This window comes from Arctopsyche grandis, chromosome 5 (assembly GCF_051622035.1).
Source record: "Arctopsyche grandis isolate Sample6627 chromosome 5, ASM5162203v2, whole genome shotgun sequence".
NCBI classification, from domain to species: domain Eukaryota; kingdom Metazoa; phylum Arthropoda; class Insecta; order Trichoptera; family Hydropsychidae; genus Arctopsyche; species Arctopsyche grandis.
Genome location: NC_135359.1, coordinates 26,466,978 through 26,487,424, shown reverse-complemented (window position 1 = coordinate 26,487,424; position 20,447 = coordinate 26,466,978). Strand labels below are relative to the sequence as shown.

General features: G+C 35.4%; 1 protein-coding gene across 1 annotated transcript in view; it reads left to right on the top strand.

The window, feature by feature from the left end:
* Positions 1-724: 724 nt before the first annotated feature.
* Positions 725-20,447, top strand: part of jing (AE binding protein 2 jing) — a 138,767-nt gene continuing 119,044 nt past the window's right edge. The window contains exon 1 of the mRNA XM_077430559.1: positions 725-961. Coding sequence (XP_077286685.1) covers positions 855-961 — 107 coding nt within the window. The 5' untranslated portion in view covers positions 725-854. The remainder of the gene's footprint in view (positions 962-20,447) is intronic.

The window sequence follows — 20,447 nt, the reverse complement described above, 5'->3', positions numbered from 1 at the left end:
GAATTAGGTGAATTGCATTAGGCGAACTTACAGTGAATCATTTTCCATGGGTCTTTCGCGATTTTCAGCAAAACGGTAAGTTTTATCATAAAATTGTAGATCATAAAATTATCTATAAAAAATGTATCAATCCTTTTGTTCCTAAGAGCCACCGTTTCTGAGGTATTTTGAAATGTCATTTATACATAATTATGTTTTGAACAATTTTACTCACTTTCAGCTTGTTGTAAATTTATGTATCTTTGAATGTCTAGATTGACCGGACTAATTAAAATAAAATCAATATTGAACAATTTGAAAACTTTTAGGCGGGGGCGCAAGGGGGGGGGGGGGCTGATATGTAAGTTAAGCGGTCCGTCACTTATTTAGCACCACACTACTTGGTGAAGGCAACTTTTTTGAGCGTCACAGTTCTGATTATGTTAATTTGTCGACGAAGGAAACTTTTAGTCTCGTGTGCCGAAGTTGGTTGGAAGTTGCCGATCGGAAGAATAACCGCGAAAGCACGTTCGAACGGGTCGAGAATGGCGCGCTAAACGTGCAACGACCGACGGGGGGTGCCGTTGCAGAAAAGGTTGATCGGGATAGGCGGGATAGGGGAAGGGTGCAGCGGTGAAGAGGGGAAGCGGGAGCAAGGGGACAGGGGAGCGGGGAACGGGGAACGAGGGGGGAGGGGAATAGTATAGTAGACGCGTGTAGTAGTGAGTAGCGGTAGAGGTGGAGTAGTGTGCGCCGCGCTGCGGCCGGAGACGGAGGTAGGGTAGAGTGCAGTGGCTGTGGCTGTGGCTGTGGCTGTCGCCGTAGCGGTGGCTGGAGTGGAGTCGTCGGTGCCAGTGGGCGAGCGGAGAGGAGAGATGGCGGACGGGCGCGCGCGGGCTGCGGCGCCCCCGGACCCCTCCCCGCGCCCCACCCGCGTCTCCCGCTGCGCCGACCGCTGCGACAGCTCCGAGTCTTCCGACAGGTACACACCAACCAACCACCCACCCACCCACCCACTCGCCCACCCCACCCCACCCCACCCCACCCACTCACCCAACCCCTCAACCGCTCCCGCCTCACCCCGCCCTGCCCCGCCGGACGCCGACCCAGGGTTATCGACCTGCCGCGCCCCTTTCCCCTCGCCCGCCACCCGACCCCACACCCCACACCCCGCCCCACTACGATTATGTGCTTTTATTTCATCAATTATTATCGGCACCCGCTCACCCCTCCCCCTCTCCCGACTGCACACGTCGACGACCATGTGCCTAATAAACTGTCAACTGACATTATTCCGCATAAACAACACACCCCCACCCCCCCCCCCCCTCCTTCCCCACTTTTCTAGTGTTGTAAAAGATCAATTTACAATTTGTATTTATCCGAGACGTTTATTTACTATGAAAATGTGTGCCCCAAAACACATACGTGCGTGCGTTCGTCTCGCTCTCTCTCGAGCGTTTCCCGCCCGCGTCTGTGCCGCTCTAGCGGTAGTGCCGATTTTGTTTTCAAATTTTGTTTCAATTATTATTATTCCAGTAACTATTTGAATAATTACAATGCGCGCGCTTCTTTTGTTTTTCGTTGCGATATATGTATTCGCGTGCGTGTGTGTATGTGTGTAGACTGAATAATTGATCAAATTCAAATCGAACGAACTTGTGCATTGAATGTAGTTTTACCTGATGGAACTATCTCGCATATCTATTTTTTTTTACTTTATCTATGTACGTGGTAACAGTAGATGAAGTTTTTTGTGATCATGCAAAAATTCGAACTCGAGATTTTGACTTATTCGAACTCGGAATCGATCACTGATCACGTTTTCATGATCTAGAAAAAATGTGTGTCTGTGTGTGTGTAATTTGGGGATTTTTTATATATAACTAGTGGTTTTATCCGGCTTCGCTCGGTATTTGTAATATAAACCGTTTAAACATGGCTTATCTAATAGTAAACATTTGATTAAATTTATTTTAATAGTTTTATTTGAATATTCATTTGTTTTTTTATTACATTTAACGTCACGGATTCTACCACCCAAACCTTACATACATTAAGGCTAACATAGTTTACATACAAAATCTCTTTCGAAATTATATTATTTTATTTTATTTTATTAATTGAAAAATCAACATGTATAAAAAAATGTATAAAAAAACAAATAGTAAATAAATAATATATGTAACATCCGAGTCCAATAATAGATTTTTACAAAAATGAAAAAGATAAAGATAAATATAAAGAAAACAAATTAAAAAGTAAATAATAAAGGCATGACAAAATATGTAGAACACTGCATAATTAAACTATAGTATTAAAATATTTGGAAAAGGTTATAAAATAGAATATAAGAAGAAATTGAAATTTACAAATATAAAACAAATGAAAAAGGTAAATACAAAACAAACAAATGAAAAGGAAAAGAATGAAATCTATAATATGATTAAATAGCACATTACATAACTAAACTAAAGTATAAAAATATTGGAAATATTGATAGTCTAATATATATTATATTATATATTAGACTAGTGATTTTACCCGGCTTCACTCGCTATTTGTAATTATAAACAGCTTAGATATGGCAAAACAATCTAACAGTAAACATTCAGTTATTTTTTTTTATTAAATTTATTTGAATCGAAAAATAATTAAATTCAACGATATCGATATCGTCGTCATAGAAACTTACATACAAAGTCTGTCTTACATACAAAATGTTCCCAACAAAACTTACATACAAAGTCTCTATCGAAATGATATATTAGATTAACACTAGCAGTGTATAAGTAATTGTACAGGAAAACTTACTCGACATAAATATTCATGACGTAGCACACATTTGCAGGTAAACGGATTATTGCGCAAATTGCGATCGCGAATGCGGAATATCTGGCACTCACTCGAGTTCTCGTTAGTGCAATATTTCGCGTGCGTACCTTTCGATTGATGGTGTTTTTGGGTGTCAGATGTTCCGTGATCGAGATTTTAGTGACGTGCATACGTACATGTATATGTGTGATGAAAATATTTAATGTCTTTTGATAATACACTTTTGAGAATGTCATCGTATGCTTGAATTTGCAACGTGCGCGATGAAAATCGCATCACATTTGCATCAATCAATGCAAATCGATAGCTTTGACCGTGAATGTGAGACTTATCGTTGACGGAAAAATCTGTTATTCTCTTGGCATTTTTCGATTTATCTTACTTGTGAAATCGCTCCGTATAAAATTTTGGCACCGCATAAAATCCATCCAATATATGTACATATATAAATTATCACCTGTTTTATTCCCTGAATGTAACTACTGGAGAAAGATTAAAGCAATTAAAACGAAATGTCAACAAAATGATTATATTGCCCAGCCGACTGCTAAAAGTATTTTTAACGGGACTTGTCTTCAATCTCAAAAATTTATTACATTCACTCTTTTAATATTGTAGTATAAACATATTGTATTAAATAAGCCGTAAAATACTATATCATTGCTAAAAATCTATTACACATCATATTTTTTTTAATTGGTAACTCCAATGCGCCTTCCTGGCCAGAAACATAGTACATTTGATACAAATATTATTAGTGCTATACAAAGTACATAAATACATATCACAGAGACATCTATGTCATTGAGAGATTTTACGAGAAAATGGGTAAGGTTGCCAATTTTTTGGAACCGTTTCAATGAAAATCAAATAAATTGGCAAACACTGATAGGAAACGATCGACCTGGAGTCACAAATCCCAAGGTCTGGCCAGCAGAAACCAGTGAGATTTGAACCCACTCTGTTCAAAGCATTATATTTGCCAAATTTTCTTTTTATATAATTTATATGCTAACCTTTAGTCTATTCTGCTGATTTGTAAATAAACAGTCACAACTTTGTCGGTCTTTTTTGTACAATATAAAAGGAAATTTGCCAACCGTTTACCGTTCTTACTTAATTGCATACATATTTTATTGCACTATTTGTACAAAAAGTTTTCATAAAATTGGCTCACAATTAAGTAGATCATTTTTGCAGTACTGTTAGTATTGAATTCAATAATATTTTTCAATTTAACCGGGTTCTATTATATTGAAATTGTACTTTTTTCGTTTTGCACTAAGCAAGTATATAACTGTAGATTCAACAATCACTGCAAGCTGCACATAAAACAGTTACTCAATCCGCATTCACTTTTAATCGTATGCAAAAAAACATGATCGATCCGACGTTCGTTAGTCTGTCTAAAACAAATTTGAATCTCGAATCATTTTATTATCAACATTTCAAATCGTCTGATTAAAAACGGTAAAATGTAAAACTGTGGATTAGAATGCAGCTCTATTGAAAGTGTACGAGACAGGTTGCAGGACTGGATCGTAGGACAAAGGCACCGAAGGTATATTCCTGATCTCGTCCGAACAAATCGGTCCAACGAGTCTTCGTCGTGGATCGGCCTTCATCCACGGCCAGGGCCAGCCACTTGCATAATTCGGCACGGATTGAAAGCGAGATTTGGTGTTTCGATGTCATGAACGCGGGCCGGTTCATTCACTTTATTTACCGCGTGCGGTTATCAACCTCATTCAATTATTTCGCGAGACGCCGCTGTGCCCGCGCGCATACCGCACCTAGCTCAGTGGCGTTCGTTACGCGCGCTTTTTTTTTTCAATATCACCAAACAATATTCAGGCACACGCATACAAGTACATATATTTTGCACGCATATACTTACATAGCACACATGCTGTGGATAATATTCTCATGAGCCAGACTTTGTACGATCGATAGCTGATATGATAGATATAATCGCTAATAAAAAAATGCAATAAAATTAATATAAAAAATACATTCACCAATATTTCTCACGCTTCTTGACGCTATAATGCAGTGGTCGGGAGCCTTTCCAAACCGAAGAGTAAAATGTACAAAAAATCGCAATATTAAATAAATTCTTAAATATTTTATTACTTTTAAATATCAATTTATTCATTTCATGTTGCTTCAAATCGACTATGGTCTGTTATATATATAAATTTTAAATTATAATCAATCAAACAGTGGTGACAAATATTGGGTAGGTAGTAGGGAAGCCGTTACCGGTAAATGGCCCGCAAAATAGCTCGGCAATTAATTGGTAAGCCATTACTTTTACCGGTAAATCAACAAACCATATTCGTTGCGATTTATCACATTCACGTCCTTTATTTTATCTTCTGGCGAAACTGGTACGACCCAGTGCTTCATCCGGGAAAAAAATGCAACAATGAATATAATTGTAGAATTTTTTTTTATATAAATAAAGAAAAAAACAGATTTCCAAGGAAGATGTAGTAAATCTATCAGTTTCATATTCCGGTGATGATATTGCAGCAGTTCCATTTACGACTATTTGTGTGTGTTATCTGTGAAATAAAACAAAAGTCATCTAGGGAAAGGAAATGACTTTAATGATGAAATGAAATATACCTGAAAAAAAGATCACTAATATTGGACAACACAAAATTAGATCACAACTATCGGACAACAGTGTTAATACATTATGTTTTCTTCGTTATTTTCTTAAACGACGATAAAAAAATATTTAATACTTTATAAAATGTTTGTGAATAATTCTACTATGTACTACTCGTACCATTTTTTGGGCAATGTATCTTAGTATATAATAAATAATGGTTATTTGCGTTTGGTTTATTTTATATTTAGTACAAAAAAAGTGATTTATATTTGAGATTGAAAAATCCGGTTAACCGGTAATTTGTAAAAAAAATATCGGATTACCGGTAAACGGAAATTACAGAAAATTTGACTCCCTAGTAGGTAGCCAATACGCGAGGAAACGTTTCAACAAGTAAATCAGATAAATTGACAAACTATGATAAGTAGCAATCGATTTGGAGTCAACAATATCCAAATCTGACCACGATATTGCAGAAATTTCGATCGAGGTCTGATCAGGGTTTGAACCTGGAAACATACGCTAACCACTGAGCTATATATATATGTATATACTGCTGGCCAAATATTATATTAAATAAATCTTAGAATATCGATAATTTCTATAAAAATTGCAATACACATATTTTTCTTGATTTGGCTTCATATAAAATATAGAAATTATGTTATCTTTAAAAAAAATCTTTGAGTATTTATATTTTAAGTTTCATTTAAATAGTCTCATGCGGTTCCAGAGCCGCCAGTTTCCGACCGCTGCAATATTATTACATTATATCGCCAATGTGTACATTTTTATTTTGAATTTCGCCCCGATAAGCTTGCATACAGGTTTTCGTTTATCTGAATCTATAATAAAACATCGAAATTGTAGAACATCGTAGATTCCATTACGGTATTTTCGAACGTTTTATCTTGATTGCGAAATCTAACTTGGGTATGAGTATGTATTCGTGTTTTGTTTTTTTTAAACGGGTTTTAGACCACATATGGATCAATATAAACATACACTTCACACTTTATCTCAGTCGGAGAACACATTTTTGAGTCGCAAATTCCAATCGAAACACAGTACGGAATTTGTTTCTCGTCTTTATAATGTAACATAATAAATTCGCGTATAAAATTATCATTAGGTGTACAATTTATTTGAATTTTCCCAGTATGTGTGTTTGTATATAATATGTATGTATATGTTCATATGTAGGTATAATAAATCGCGTTTATTTCTTTATTAATTTTGTATTATTTATAAGCATCATGCATATTTGTAGAAATTCATTAAGCAATAACAATACGAATAGCGCTTTTCTCCGTCACGTAGCGCTTTATCTAATCTCTTGCGGTTTTTGCACTGAAGCTAGCAATTATTATTATGTAGGTCTTGTTTGTTTACATTATAAACGCATTCTCGATTTTTGTCTAATGTCGTAATTTCTTTGACACACTTCAATTCAATGCAGATGCAGCAGTGTTATATTGAGTTTTTGCATCAAATACTATTTCAATTTATTTATGTATTTATTTTTGATTTTCTCTCTTTTCTTCGAAGTCGAAACTGGAACATTCGATAACGATACGTTGCGTTCTCTCGGTTAGGTCATTCTTAACTATGTCTATGCTATAATAGTAAACTAGTGATATTTGCTGTGTGTGTGTGCAGCCATGGCCTATTTTCGGTGCTAAAGACCCGGCCGTTGCACAATCGCGCGTCTGGTGAGGCTGCACAAAATGTGCACGCAAGCGTTCCCAAGCGTTGCGTCGGCTCTCATAATGCATTTTCATCCTTGGGCCGGATGTGTTACCAGCAATTTGCGGCAATTGTTCGCCTATCTGCTAAATTAGCGTCTTCGCCGTTATTTAACCTGTGGAAGTGGCGCGGTGGTCTCGGCCCTTTGCTAGGAAATGGATTCTTTTTACATGGCAAAGATTCAATTAACACGTTCTGTGAATTTTATGCACAATGGATGCTCGTTAGTTTTTATTGCACAAACGTACGGAGCCGCGCGTTTCAGAATGCTGACCTACGAGATGTAACATGTGAATGTAGGGATTTGTCTGCGGACAGGTCTCATCACATTTTCCGTTATTGAGCATCTTTTCTTGAACAGAAATTATTTTGACAAATTGCAGTTTTAGAATCATACCGACATATGATAATATAACTAGCAGAATAGACTAGTGGTTGGCATATAATGCTTTGAACAAAGCATTGCCAGACCTTGAATTTGTGACTCCAGGATGTCGATCGTTTCCTATCGGAGTTTGCCAATTTATCTGATTTTCATTGAAACGGTTCTAACTATGTAATTGGCAACCTTACCCATTTTCTCGAAAATATCGAGTTGTCAGCAATCTCGCATTTCGCAATCGCATAAAGTGCTGCAAATTTATAAATTTGACCATAGATGTCTGTGTGGATGTTAATTGATATATACTTTGTATACTTGTACCTGTTTCTCTACAATGTTTCTGGCCAGGAAGGCGCATTGGGGTTACCTGTTCGGCCCTCCTGAATTTTTGAAATCCACGAAGTGAAAAGATCACTAGCTCCAAAATAATTATCTAACTTGGATGTTACTTCATATCTCTTCAGGGATAAATTAAGAAGTATTTACGTCGTTTTAGACGGAAACGAACTGCCTAATATGCGTTGAAGAAAATTTCAAAAACAAAATGTACATTACTAGACTGCGGACTAGTAATGTCTAGTCACCGGACCCAGAAGGTGCCGCGTATTGTTCAAAGGTTGTAAATGCATTGTTAAAGGTTTGCCGAATCTTTTTTACAAACGATTTACAACAATGAAACAATGGATAGCACTGTGACTATCCTACCTCTAGTAATGTCCATTTTCATTGTTCAATTATTGAATTGTTGTAAATGCTTTGTTAAAGGTTTGCCGAATCTTTTTTTTTGCACTCTACATAGCTTTGTAAATAGAGCCAAACCGCCCCGATTCATGGAAAATGCACGCTCTCTATCCAGTCTAGTCATTAGTTCACTCATTACAACATCTTTGTGAACAAACCACTTACAAAATAAGTCCTTTATATTTTAGGATATTTTATGTCCTTGAAGGGCAGCAATAAACACTAGGATCACCCGACCGATTGTGTTTTAAACGAGAACCATATCTATTAATAGACAAGTTGTCTTCTCTTGCACATCAATTTCTATGTGAATGCAGACCTTTAGACTAGAATTTTTGTATGATTTTATATATGTACGTACATACATAGATGCACTGGCCGGCGTTGCTCGGGCGGATTACAGTTAGATAAAACACTTTCAATGATTGATGAATATGCAGTAGGTACATACATATATCAAATTTGATGGCTTATATAATATATTGTATATACTTATATGAGGATGAGATTGGGTTATTCAAGTCGATTGTATGTAACATTCCATTTTTCAAATTTAAGTACAATTAAAATATTATAGATATAAAACTATGACTTTTGCAGTGTTTGTCGTCTAACGGAATCCAGTCCAGCCTTGAAACTCTCGATTACATATTATGTATCCCACGTTTTACTCGGTCTTCAGTTACTTTCATTTCAATGCAAGTTTCGAAACACCGTGATTTATTCGTTGCACTATGGTTTCGCAATATCGCAATGCATTTGGCGCAATGGTGCATTCACCGTGATAATAATTGTCCGCTAGTGCCACTGCATACACCACACCGGCTCACGACTTCCACGATCAATCACTGTACACAGAAAACGGTCTAAATGTCAAAACGAAGAAAATGATTTCATGATTATATTTATAGGTAGATATGTGTGGGTTGATTTTGGATTTGAACGGATTAGTTCTTCGTTTATTGGGTGAGGTGCATTATACTAAACGCTTGTACCTATGTATATATATTCATATGTGTGCGTTTCACATTATTTTACTGCATTTGAGCTGCATGCATGATTCGAACCGACATCATCAGTCATTTGAATTGCATCCTTGATTCGTGTGCTGATGCAATTCGAATGCTGGTTTTATACTGCACAAACTGCTAAACGGGCCGTTTCGCAATAGTCGTCAGTTGCAACGTTGCTTTCGAATCATTAGCGCAATTTCTCGTTACTTTTTAGCTTCTAAGCTCTCGGTCCGAAGATTGCTTTTTTGCCCGTATGCAAAGTTGTTTGTTCTCTTTCAAAAGTTTTTATTTGTATATTGTCAATATTTTTTTCTAGCGAACAATATCTGTTTTTTCTTAGGAATGTGCAAATACATAAATGGAATATGCCGCAACATTTCTCTGGAACGATTGAAACTCGCTATCACTATCTTGTTTTGCGACGTCATAATTTACATTTTTTTTTATTTATCGTATCGCATTGATTATTTCAATCATCTTAACTATTAAATAATGATTGATTGTTGTAGGCTTAATCGATATTCTGCATAGTTGCCCCTCGGACTATATATAAATGACGCGAATTGCTTCGTAAATCACTAAACCAGTTTTTATTTTGGAACTGTTTTTTTATTATTTATTTATGTGTATGTATTGTATTAAATCGAACGGTGTCTTATGTGTGTTTACATACATAATTCAAAAACCATTATTATTTGTTTGTTCTAATATTTACAAACGAAACCAATTTCTTTACACTACCGTTTTGCCTTTATGCTAATGCGCTCTGGCACGAAGAAAAAATTAAATGAATTAACACTCGTCAACGCAACCTGTCTCAGAAAAGAAAAGTACATTGACCGAACATTTTTCTTGTTGAAACGATGTTAAACAATACGCACAGGTTAATAACACGAGGCAAAGTGAAGCGACACGACACGACGAAATGTCATCGTCGAAAAGCGTCGGTTTTGGCGCTACACCGTGCGCTCAGATTTACGCGTTTTTTGCCTTAATATAAAATATCAATAGAAGAAGTTTCGAGATTTCATTGTATCTGGTATCAATACCTAAATAGATTTTCAAGGCTTTAAAAAGTGTGTATTTTTTATTAGCTTCACCTTTTGTTAGTTTCATGAAATTCCGGTCCGCCAAAAATTTGGGATCTGATTTTAAACCATTTGCACTCTATCGCTTTGGTATTTTACCGAAATAGGGGGTTAGCTAACATTGGAGTAAGTTAATGTCTCCGACATGAAGTTAGAGACGTTTAATCATTTAAAATTACATCGAAATCTTATGTCAAATCGAAGCGATGACAGCTAGCTGTCTAAACGCGGCTTTCTACCACTCCTTCACAACTCAATTAAAAGTTACTTGTTTCACCCATCTCATGTAATCTTAATATTACAAACTTTTATTCTTTTTTCATATATGTTTTTAATTCACTAATTTTATACGCACATAAAAGCTTTTTATAATACTGGCTTAGTACATTGAGACTTAGGTACTGCAGTTCCCCATCCAAACCGTATTTTGTATGGAAAAACTATAGATAGATAAATGCTAAGCCTCAAAAACATCTTTCACGAGCCGTCACTACATTACGTAAATACATATGTATGTATATTTACTTAATAAATCACAAAGTATGGTTGTCAAGATCGTACACGAAATTATTAAAAGCTTTGAAGTTTCTTCGCGAACGCCTACTTTTTTCGCAAATTTTGGTAATTTTTTTTAAATATACCTCTGCATTTCAAGAAGATTTTTCTCTTTTTTGTTTTTTTTTTTTCATTTGAATTTTATCTTATGGACAACACCGAATGTATGAAACTATATCCGTTGAAATGGTTGAAGAGGTCTCGAAAGAATTAAATCCGTCGAAGAGAACTCAAACGTATTAAAAACTTCATAAATTCCACTCCAAATAAATATTTTGCCTGGCAATAGTTTGTATGATAAGTTATGAATCGTAATGTGAAGGCGCTTTTTCCTATCATAACTTATGATAGGAAAAAGCGTCTTCACATCGGTTCAATGAATTTTTGTTGTTTTTTTTTCAAAAAAATAATTATAGTATCAAATAACTTACATATTAAATAGGCAAATGTGCAAACAATTTTTATAAATAAGCAATCGACGATTATTTACTAACCGGTTACCAGAATGAATAGTTTAACCTCGAGCTACCGGTGTCATAGCAGCTGTTTACTCTTTCTCGTTGTATTTGCCTATTTCGATCTATCTCTACACGTATATACATACATACATACGTATGTAGTATGTTTGTATAAAATACTGTCATATACAAATTGTATTCCGTGATTCGAACACAAACATCAAACACACGTCTACAATATGCTATCAAATTCTATTTACGAACGACTACACCATAACACCTATGCATGTGTATATTTTAACGGATCGTCGTTTATTATTTATTGCTGGATCTTTTACTGCACAGAATACATACACACGTAGTTCTCTTTTTACTAATCTCGAATCTAACTCATACACACATATGTATGGTTTTATAGCCAGTGCAGTTGTGGTCGTCACGTCGAACGGAAATTTAAATGTCACCCGATTATTCGTATAATGCCCTTCTGCCGTCTCACCTGCCTGTCGTCTACTTCTCGATAAATACCTGTTATTGACATCTTACGATGCATTTACAGGATATGAATATCATTTATCGATAACGAGGTGCGATAAGGCGGAATCATTATTTGCCCGTATAATTTTTATGTCTATTGCCGGAGTGTGCGAAGCATGGCGAATTATATTTGGAATATGCATGTGTATATATATTTTATCGGCGTGTTGACTGATATCAAGTGTCAGATTGATTGCGATCAAACGTGTGTTATTATTGTTTTATTTATAAATAAGAGATTTTGTAATTGAATTGAAATTATATTTCTTTCTTCTTAATCGTGCCCTTTATGACTGTGAAACGTAAATCGATTTTCGAATAGTATCTAGACACATTGATTGTAATTTGATGTTTAATGTCAAAGATCTGTATCTCTCTCTTGTTCCATTCACTTTTATAATCAAGACGAACTGCTTGAATTAATTTCTGAGGAATTGAAATGTTCTTAAATTTCACAAGTTTTTTATGGGGCTTTACTTAGTTTCACTTGTGCTACGATAATTATATAATTTATTTTATTGTGCAGGATTTGAATGTATAGGAAAGAAATGTGATACACACATGCACATTGGAATTTTATTCATAATCATCATTTTTCATTTACAGCAATTTGTCATCCACTGCTGGATGAAGGTCTCTCCACCGCTCTTCCATCCGCCTCTGTTTTAGAATACTCTCATCCATCTTATCTAACCATAGATTTAGAATATTCTATATATATGTATGTATATGGTTATTCTATATCTATGTATCTCACACATTTTTCTAATCTCATCCACCCATCTCCCCTGTGGCCTTATTTGCAGCCTTAACCATTCTGATGATACCATTACGGGTTGCTCCCGAGGTCCAACACATATGGTATTAAACTTGTATACATATAAATTTTAAGTCATATTCAAATAGTGATGAGTCGTCACTCCTACTCACTGTGTCATCAGTAGAGGTAGGATAGTCACAGTGCTATCCATTGTTCGGCAAACCTTTAACAATGCATTTACAACCTTTGAACAATACACGGCCCCCTCAGGCTCCGGTGACTAGTCATCAGTGATGACACAGTGAGTATGATGGTTTTTATTATTTTATGAGGAGCTGTTTCAACAATGAAATCAGATAAATTGGCAAACTCTGATGAGAACCGATGGACTTGGAGTCACTAATATCCAAGTCTGATCAGCAGCACTACAGAAATACTTCCGAAAAAACTCTTTTCAATCGAGGTCAACCCAGGGCTTAAAAACGGGAACCTCTCGGTGGTTAGCATTAATGCACCTACCGAGTTATACTTCTAGGGTCATGATCGGCCCATTGATATTTCAATCGCCTTACTATCTTTATTATATTGACTACCTTCTCACCCACATATTCCGTTTTCTATCTTTTCTCGTAATCCCGAGCAAAGTGTTCCATACTTTTTTGATTGCATTGGATTTTATGCACCATTCAGGCTTTCAATACCCAAGTTTCGCATACATACATCATCATTGGCAAAACACATTGATCTAAGATTTTATTTTAGTTTTACATACATAGATATATACCAAGAAGGCCTAACAGATAAACCCCAATTTACCTTCCTAGGCAATTAATTACAGCATTTTTTATTACATAAATCGCTGTATTTTGAGAGCTGAAGAACACGAAATTAACAATTAATTAATTAATCCATAGAGAAATCTATGAATTTAGACTTGTACAAACATTTTTAAATATTGTACATTAATCAAATTCAGATATTTGTGACATATCGGGTAGGATGGTTTTTGCCAATTTGATGGAGGAACCGTTTCAACAATGAAATCTGATAAATTGGCAAACTCTGATAGGAAACGATCGACTTAGAGTCACAAATATCCAAGTATGACCAGCAGCATTATAGATTAGCACGGGATCGAACCCGGTAACCTCGCGGTGCTAAACAAACGCAACCAACGAGCCATACTGCTGGCTTTTGTATTCAGGCGAAATTTCATTAGTAATCATAATGTATACAGAGCAATTTATGGGGAGGTTAAACCGTCGCGAGATAAATATACTGTACGTTGTATTATGTATGTACATCATAATTTTTGTTTATATAAGTTCTCAAATACCTTTGGTTAATCACGTCGATGTATAAATTTAGGGATCGTTCTCAGAAAACTTTCTTTTTGAATATGAACTATGAGTGACTCGACGTTTATATTGCACTATTGTTTCTTTTCATTTGAGTACCCAGCGATATTCTCTTTTCTGTTTGTTTTCAACTGCATATAGAAATAACTTCACTTGTTTGCTATATATCTACCTGCTAGCTCTTTATTTAACTTTTTTTTTGTTTTCGTTCAAGTCGAATTTTTCACATTATTTAGAAGAGTCATTGAAAACTCCATTGTGCCTATATTCACCGTTTGATTTAATTATTGTCCAGTGGTTCGGGAAGCGACGTGCTCTCGCAGTTGCGTCGCAGAGAACGAAGCCAAAGAGCCTGTTATTTACAGTCGACCGCTATATAGCTAGACTTCCCAAATTTGAATTTCAAATGCGGCCCTGGAGTTTCGTAATCCCTGGCTGGCGCTTCCTTTCGCCAGAGAGCTGGCGCACATGACTAATTACGGACGTGGACCCTCAACCACAGCGACATTACTTTTTATTTGTACATACATATTATGTATCTTGGGTACCACCTGACCCATTCAACCTCTCTCGCTCTCGACGCACGCATTGTATAATGTGTGCTCTCAGATGAGTACCTGTGCCTTCGACGATCATACATTTTGACAGTAGAAAACCAAGTCGTTCGTTCAGACGTCGGTAAAACTATGCACATGTACGTATATATGTATGTATGTACATATACATATTCACAATGTATTTATTCATCGCGTTGGATCGAACAAAAGGTGGACGTGTCGAGCATCGGAACTCTGTTCTTTAAATTTGCGACATTTACCGATACTTCCGCAGAGAAACGTTCGTTCCTTTCATGGTGCTGTGCTGTTCTCTGAACTGAAGACGTATTGACATTATCGATGATTTCCCAAGTGATTGAAAATGCTCAAAGGGCGAGTGTGTGTAGAAGCATTATATATTTTTGAAAAGTTGCGTTGAATTGAGTTAAAAATAGCACAAAAAGTCAGATCGAATAGTAAAATATGTACGTATTACTACTCTACTAATTTAAAACTATTTATTGCTAAATACAGCATTCAAAGAGGAAATCATCTATGGGATCATGTACTTATTTGATTAGTGATAATCATGTAGAGTTACGAAATTCATAGACTTGAACAGTGCAGAATTTGTATCATATGTAGTGTTTGCATATTATGAAGGCGTTTTTACGAATTCTATTACATATTTAGGTTATAAATGTGTAGGAAATATACGTATATTACATACATTCATTACATTATTTTCCAGCAGGGCCGTCGAGAGAAATCCCGGGCCCTGGTAAAAACGAATTCTGGGCTCTATGACAAACTTTTTGAAAAATATCTTATAGATACTTTTTGTTGCCGATCCGGGTACGCCGCCCAATTAGCGCGCGGTACTTATTGTCTAATCAGAGAGCCCGAACCTTCGACGAATCGGAGAGCTCGCCTCACCGACCAATGAGCGAGCTCGACTAAACGACCGAACCCGAGAGGCTTACAAACATTTATAGAAGCAAGCGGATTGGTCTCAGGATTCATTCGGAACCCGGCTACTATTAAAAGCATCTATTAAAAATCTGAAACCTTCTAATTGTTTTCTTGTACCTCGACTTGATTCCCCTTACCTCTGAATACTAATATTTTAATATAAAAAATCATATTATTTTAATATGCAAAAAATCTATCAGAACTATTAGTATGATATAACAGATAGAATTTCCGATACGGGGCCCCTCGAGTAGTCCAGGCCCTGGCACTTTACCCCGGCACTCCCCTCCCCTCTCGTCGGCCTTGTTTATCAGGATGATGTTGTTTTGGAACTAAAGGTTGCATGTTTCAAATCCTGATAATATTCTGAAATGCTAATTCGAAATTTTTACAGCTGTTACAAAAGTAAGAATTTTAGTGAATGAAAATCACTATCATCTCATCAAAATTAACATATTTATATTTATTATATTGTTGATACGCTATTACAAATAAATTCACATCTGATTAATCGTGCCGATTCTTGCTTTTCCTTGTTTATGTTTAAAAAATATTGTAAAATTAGTCATTAGTTGAAAGTTGGTGTAATCGTCATTCATGAAATATCAAAGTTTGATTAATCAAATGTTAATACATATAGGGAAATGTTTAATCGAATGAGTGCGTGTATATTTTTTTAATTTATAAAATATCAAACGTGTCCTTGCGATGACACTATCAATGAACGATAAAACGAGTACGACCACAAATTTGAACGAGTTACGACAATATTTGAACAGCGATTTCGTTAAACGCGATAAGTGTTGATTTTTTTTTCAAACTACTCAATCGCAAAAATCAAAGTAATCGTTTTAAATTTATTTACACGTTATATTTAATTTAAATACGTGGCGGGGCTGGCGTGCGATGCAAAAATTCAACGCACTCGCATTTGCATAATAGCGTGACACTATGAACGAAGTGGCTGATTAATTCCGGGAACACAAAAGCTTATTATTATAATTATGTTGTTGTTTTTTTTTTTAATAATTTTATTTTTGTTTTTTTTTCATGCGACCGAGTTTTTTTGTAGTTAATTATCGACAGTGGTGTTGACGGCGTTCACAGCTGATCAAATCGCCCCTTAACCCAGTCCAGTGGCCGGGTATGATTCCATCAGAGGACACAATGGCTTCGCTCGATATTACGGGCATAGCGGGACCCTCGTTCGTTTGATGTGCAATGGGGGCGAAGGGCCGCGCAGAAGGCCGAGGGGCCGCCGCCCTCCCCCCCAACGCCCTTCGTGGCCATGTGTACCCAACCAGGGCTTACTAAGTCCAAAACTAGTTTTATTTCCCCCTTGAAAAGCAGAAAAAATTAGATTCGTTCTATGTGTTCAAACGTTGAACTACGTGCGTTGTAGATTGAGATTTCTGACGAAAATGAAAATATTACGAGTTGTTGTTTTATGAAAATTCATTGAAAATTAACAAGAGTTTCGTTTTTTACGTTCATTTGTAGGATTTTTAATATTTTTCGCATACCTTTGGCTAAATATCAACAGGCTAACTTATTTTTACCATTATATTACTTACTATTGATATGTGAGGGATGGTTCGGTGATTATTCCGCACAAATCGATATCACTAAAATCTCGATCGTGGAACTGACACCCGAAAATTCCATCCATCGAGAGTTACACACGTGAACTGTCATCCGAACGAGAACTCGAGTGCCAGATATTCCGTATTCGCGATTTTCGTGATAGCTAATGGTTTTGGCATTAATTTCTTTTAGACATAGAGATTAATTTCAAAACTTTTAACTAAAAAAAAATATGAAGTACGTACAGTTTTAAGCTAACATAACGAATAAAATAAACTAAAAACGTCAGGGAGAAATACAAGGAAGTATTTTCAAACGTGTCTAATACGATATTTTTTCACCATCGTAATGGAGGATGACACTTCCACTTACATATATTGATGACCAAAGTAAGCAAAATGGCAAAGTATGAAAACGATCGGATAAGAGACAGAATTTTTCCTTAATAGTGATCGTAAGTGAAAGTAATAAGAGGTTAGTAAAAATAGTATATAATGACAATTATTATAAAATTAATAACTAGGTTTACGCATTCGTGCACTTGATCAAAAGTGAGCAGCGTTCAAAGTACATACATATGTAAAGTATATATGTACATTATCGCTGTGACGTATTTACGAACAATCATAACTATTTAATATATGTATAATAGATAGATAGTAATACAAAAAATTGCATGTAAATAAATCGCTAAAATTGACATCTATCGCAAAATGTTAAAAAATACGGGTCTCTAGTAATCATGATTTGAATATAAAAGAATAGCTTAATAATACGGACTGACTGTAAATCATCCGGATAACGTATTATAATTGTTACAATTAGCAATGCTACGTATTGCAACTACCTTTAATATGAGACATCTTACTAAGGCTTGGGTAGGTCTTAATGTACATATGTATAGGAAACAAACACCTGTACATTGGGACTTTATTAATTACCAATAACTGTAAATACGCTTATATATATACGCCTATTTTACTATTGTGAATAATACAACATGTCTTTATGAGATGAAAATAGTGTACAAATAGTCTTCGGTTATGGCTACGATTTCTCCTTCATAATAAATTCGTTTCAAGTATTTCGAGTACACATTGAGGAGTTTATAAATTATAATTGAGTAGTTCTGTTGCTTCCGTTGCTTTTTTGCACGGTCGTGAATCACATACATAGTCAAGTCCCACATGTATGCTCGTTATTTTTTTTTTTGCTCTTCCTGCTTCTTCCCGGCCGATGATGAATCATCGCAGGTCTTCACGTGTGAATCTTTTTATCTTTTGAGTTTATTTTTGGGAATAGTTGATAGTCCCTGTAGCGGTTCTATCGACCCGTTCGTTTGTGACGTTGCGCTATGCGAGTCCTCCGCAAGAGGGAGTCTGCCGAACTTGCATTGTTCGAAGGAAGTTCAAAATCGAAGGATGCCATATATTTGGATATTGGGAATTTATTTTTCTCAATTGTTAATAAATCTGAAATGGTTTATGATTACGGATTTAAACGTGCGTCAAACTTACTATCTCGTCTTGATCGTTTTCGGTGTTGTAAACGGGTGGTTTTATTACTAGAGGGCTTTTTTTCTCAATTCACCCTAAATATAACCTTGAATGTAAGTTATCTGTATGGGACTATTGTGTTTTTTGTTAACCTTCCTTAACTCGCACTTTATCACAAAAAATCTTTTATCTCGTATTCGTTTCGGGTGTATGTTGATAATTTTGGTTACCTGATGCCGTATATAGTATGTATGTATGTATGTAGATATTTATGTATGTTTGCGTTGGCGGACTTCCTGCCCGTGAAAACTTTATTTGTATATGTCTAGTTTTATTTATGAAAGGACTAGCGAAAGTCCTCTGCTCGGCTCGGGGTTAAGTCTATATGCATACATTCATATATTCATATGTATGTGCATATAGATATAAATGTATATGCATTGATAAACATGGATCTCAATTGTCAATTTACTTTGACAGGCACGGTTGTACCAGTATGCTGAAATAATTTGATGAATGACATTGGTAGAAAGAAAATCAAAAAAACTTTCTATCTTTGTGTACATTTTTATATGATTAAACATTATAAAATTTTCTATACTACTTTATAAAATAAAATATTATAAATATTCTATTAATTTTTGCACTTTGAAGTGTTTTGATCTTCAGAAAATTCGACCTCTGACTGAGTTGCATTCAATATCGATCACTGTTTTTATAGTTGAAGTGTTGTGCCCGATGAAATATCATCGCATGGTTGTTGGCATATTAAGTTATTAAATAAAAAAAAAATGTGTCGTCGGTCATGTGTTCGATCCCCCCCACGCGGTCGAATTTTTTTCAAATACCTTTTAAATATATTTATATTTAATTACACTGAGCAACAAAAAATCACGTTTTTGAGTTACCAGAGCGGAGACTAGCCAATCTTTACTAAGTTTGACCCACTGAATTCGAATATGATATTTATTTTTTTGGTGGGCGATCGTTTACGAGATATGAGCGTTTAAAAAAATCCGCGATTTTTACAGTTTTTTGGCTTTTGCGGTCTTTAACTCAAAATTTAGGATTGTTACGCTCAAACTGAGTATTGTAATCAATAGTCTGATATTTTTCCTATTAATTGTTATATTTCATTGCTTTAAAATACTTCTAATTAATTGTCTAGCGAATTTAGAATTCAAAAATATATATTTTTTACGGATTATACTCGTAAACGATCGCCCACCAACAAAAATAAATATAATATTCGAATTCAGTGGGTCAAACTTAGTAAAGATTAGCTAGTCTCCGCTCTGGTATTTTTTTTTGTTGCTCAGTGTTATTAAATATGAAAAAAACTACCTACATGTAAACAATATAAAACACCAATAGAAAAATCTGTGACGTATATATTTATGTATGTCTAATCGAAACACCTATTATAATACGGCGAGTGTTATCTCACATAGATAGAATAGCGATATGTTTGTATTTTGAAAATAGTTTGAACATCATTTGAAGTTTTGCATAGCTCATCAGAAGTTTTGCATAGAACATTAGATCACAATGAAATTTTGCATAGCTTAATAAAATGTTGTTCGCTACGTTGTTAATTTTTTTCAAATTTCTAAATCGCCCGGAAATGGTACCTCCCCATTTATGTATGTTGGTTTCCTCTTTTTTTATGTGTTCATAATTTTTTTTCTTCCGATCTTTCGTTCCGGTTTCTTTCTTCCCGAGTAATTCCGTTCCTAAATAAAAATCATGTCGTAGTTATTGACAGTTTAGTACCATACTAATATTGA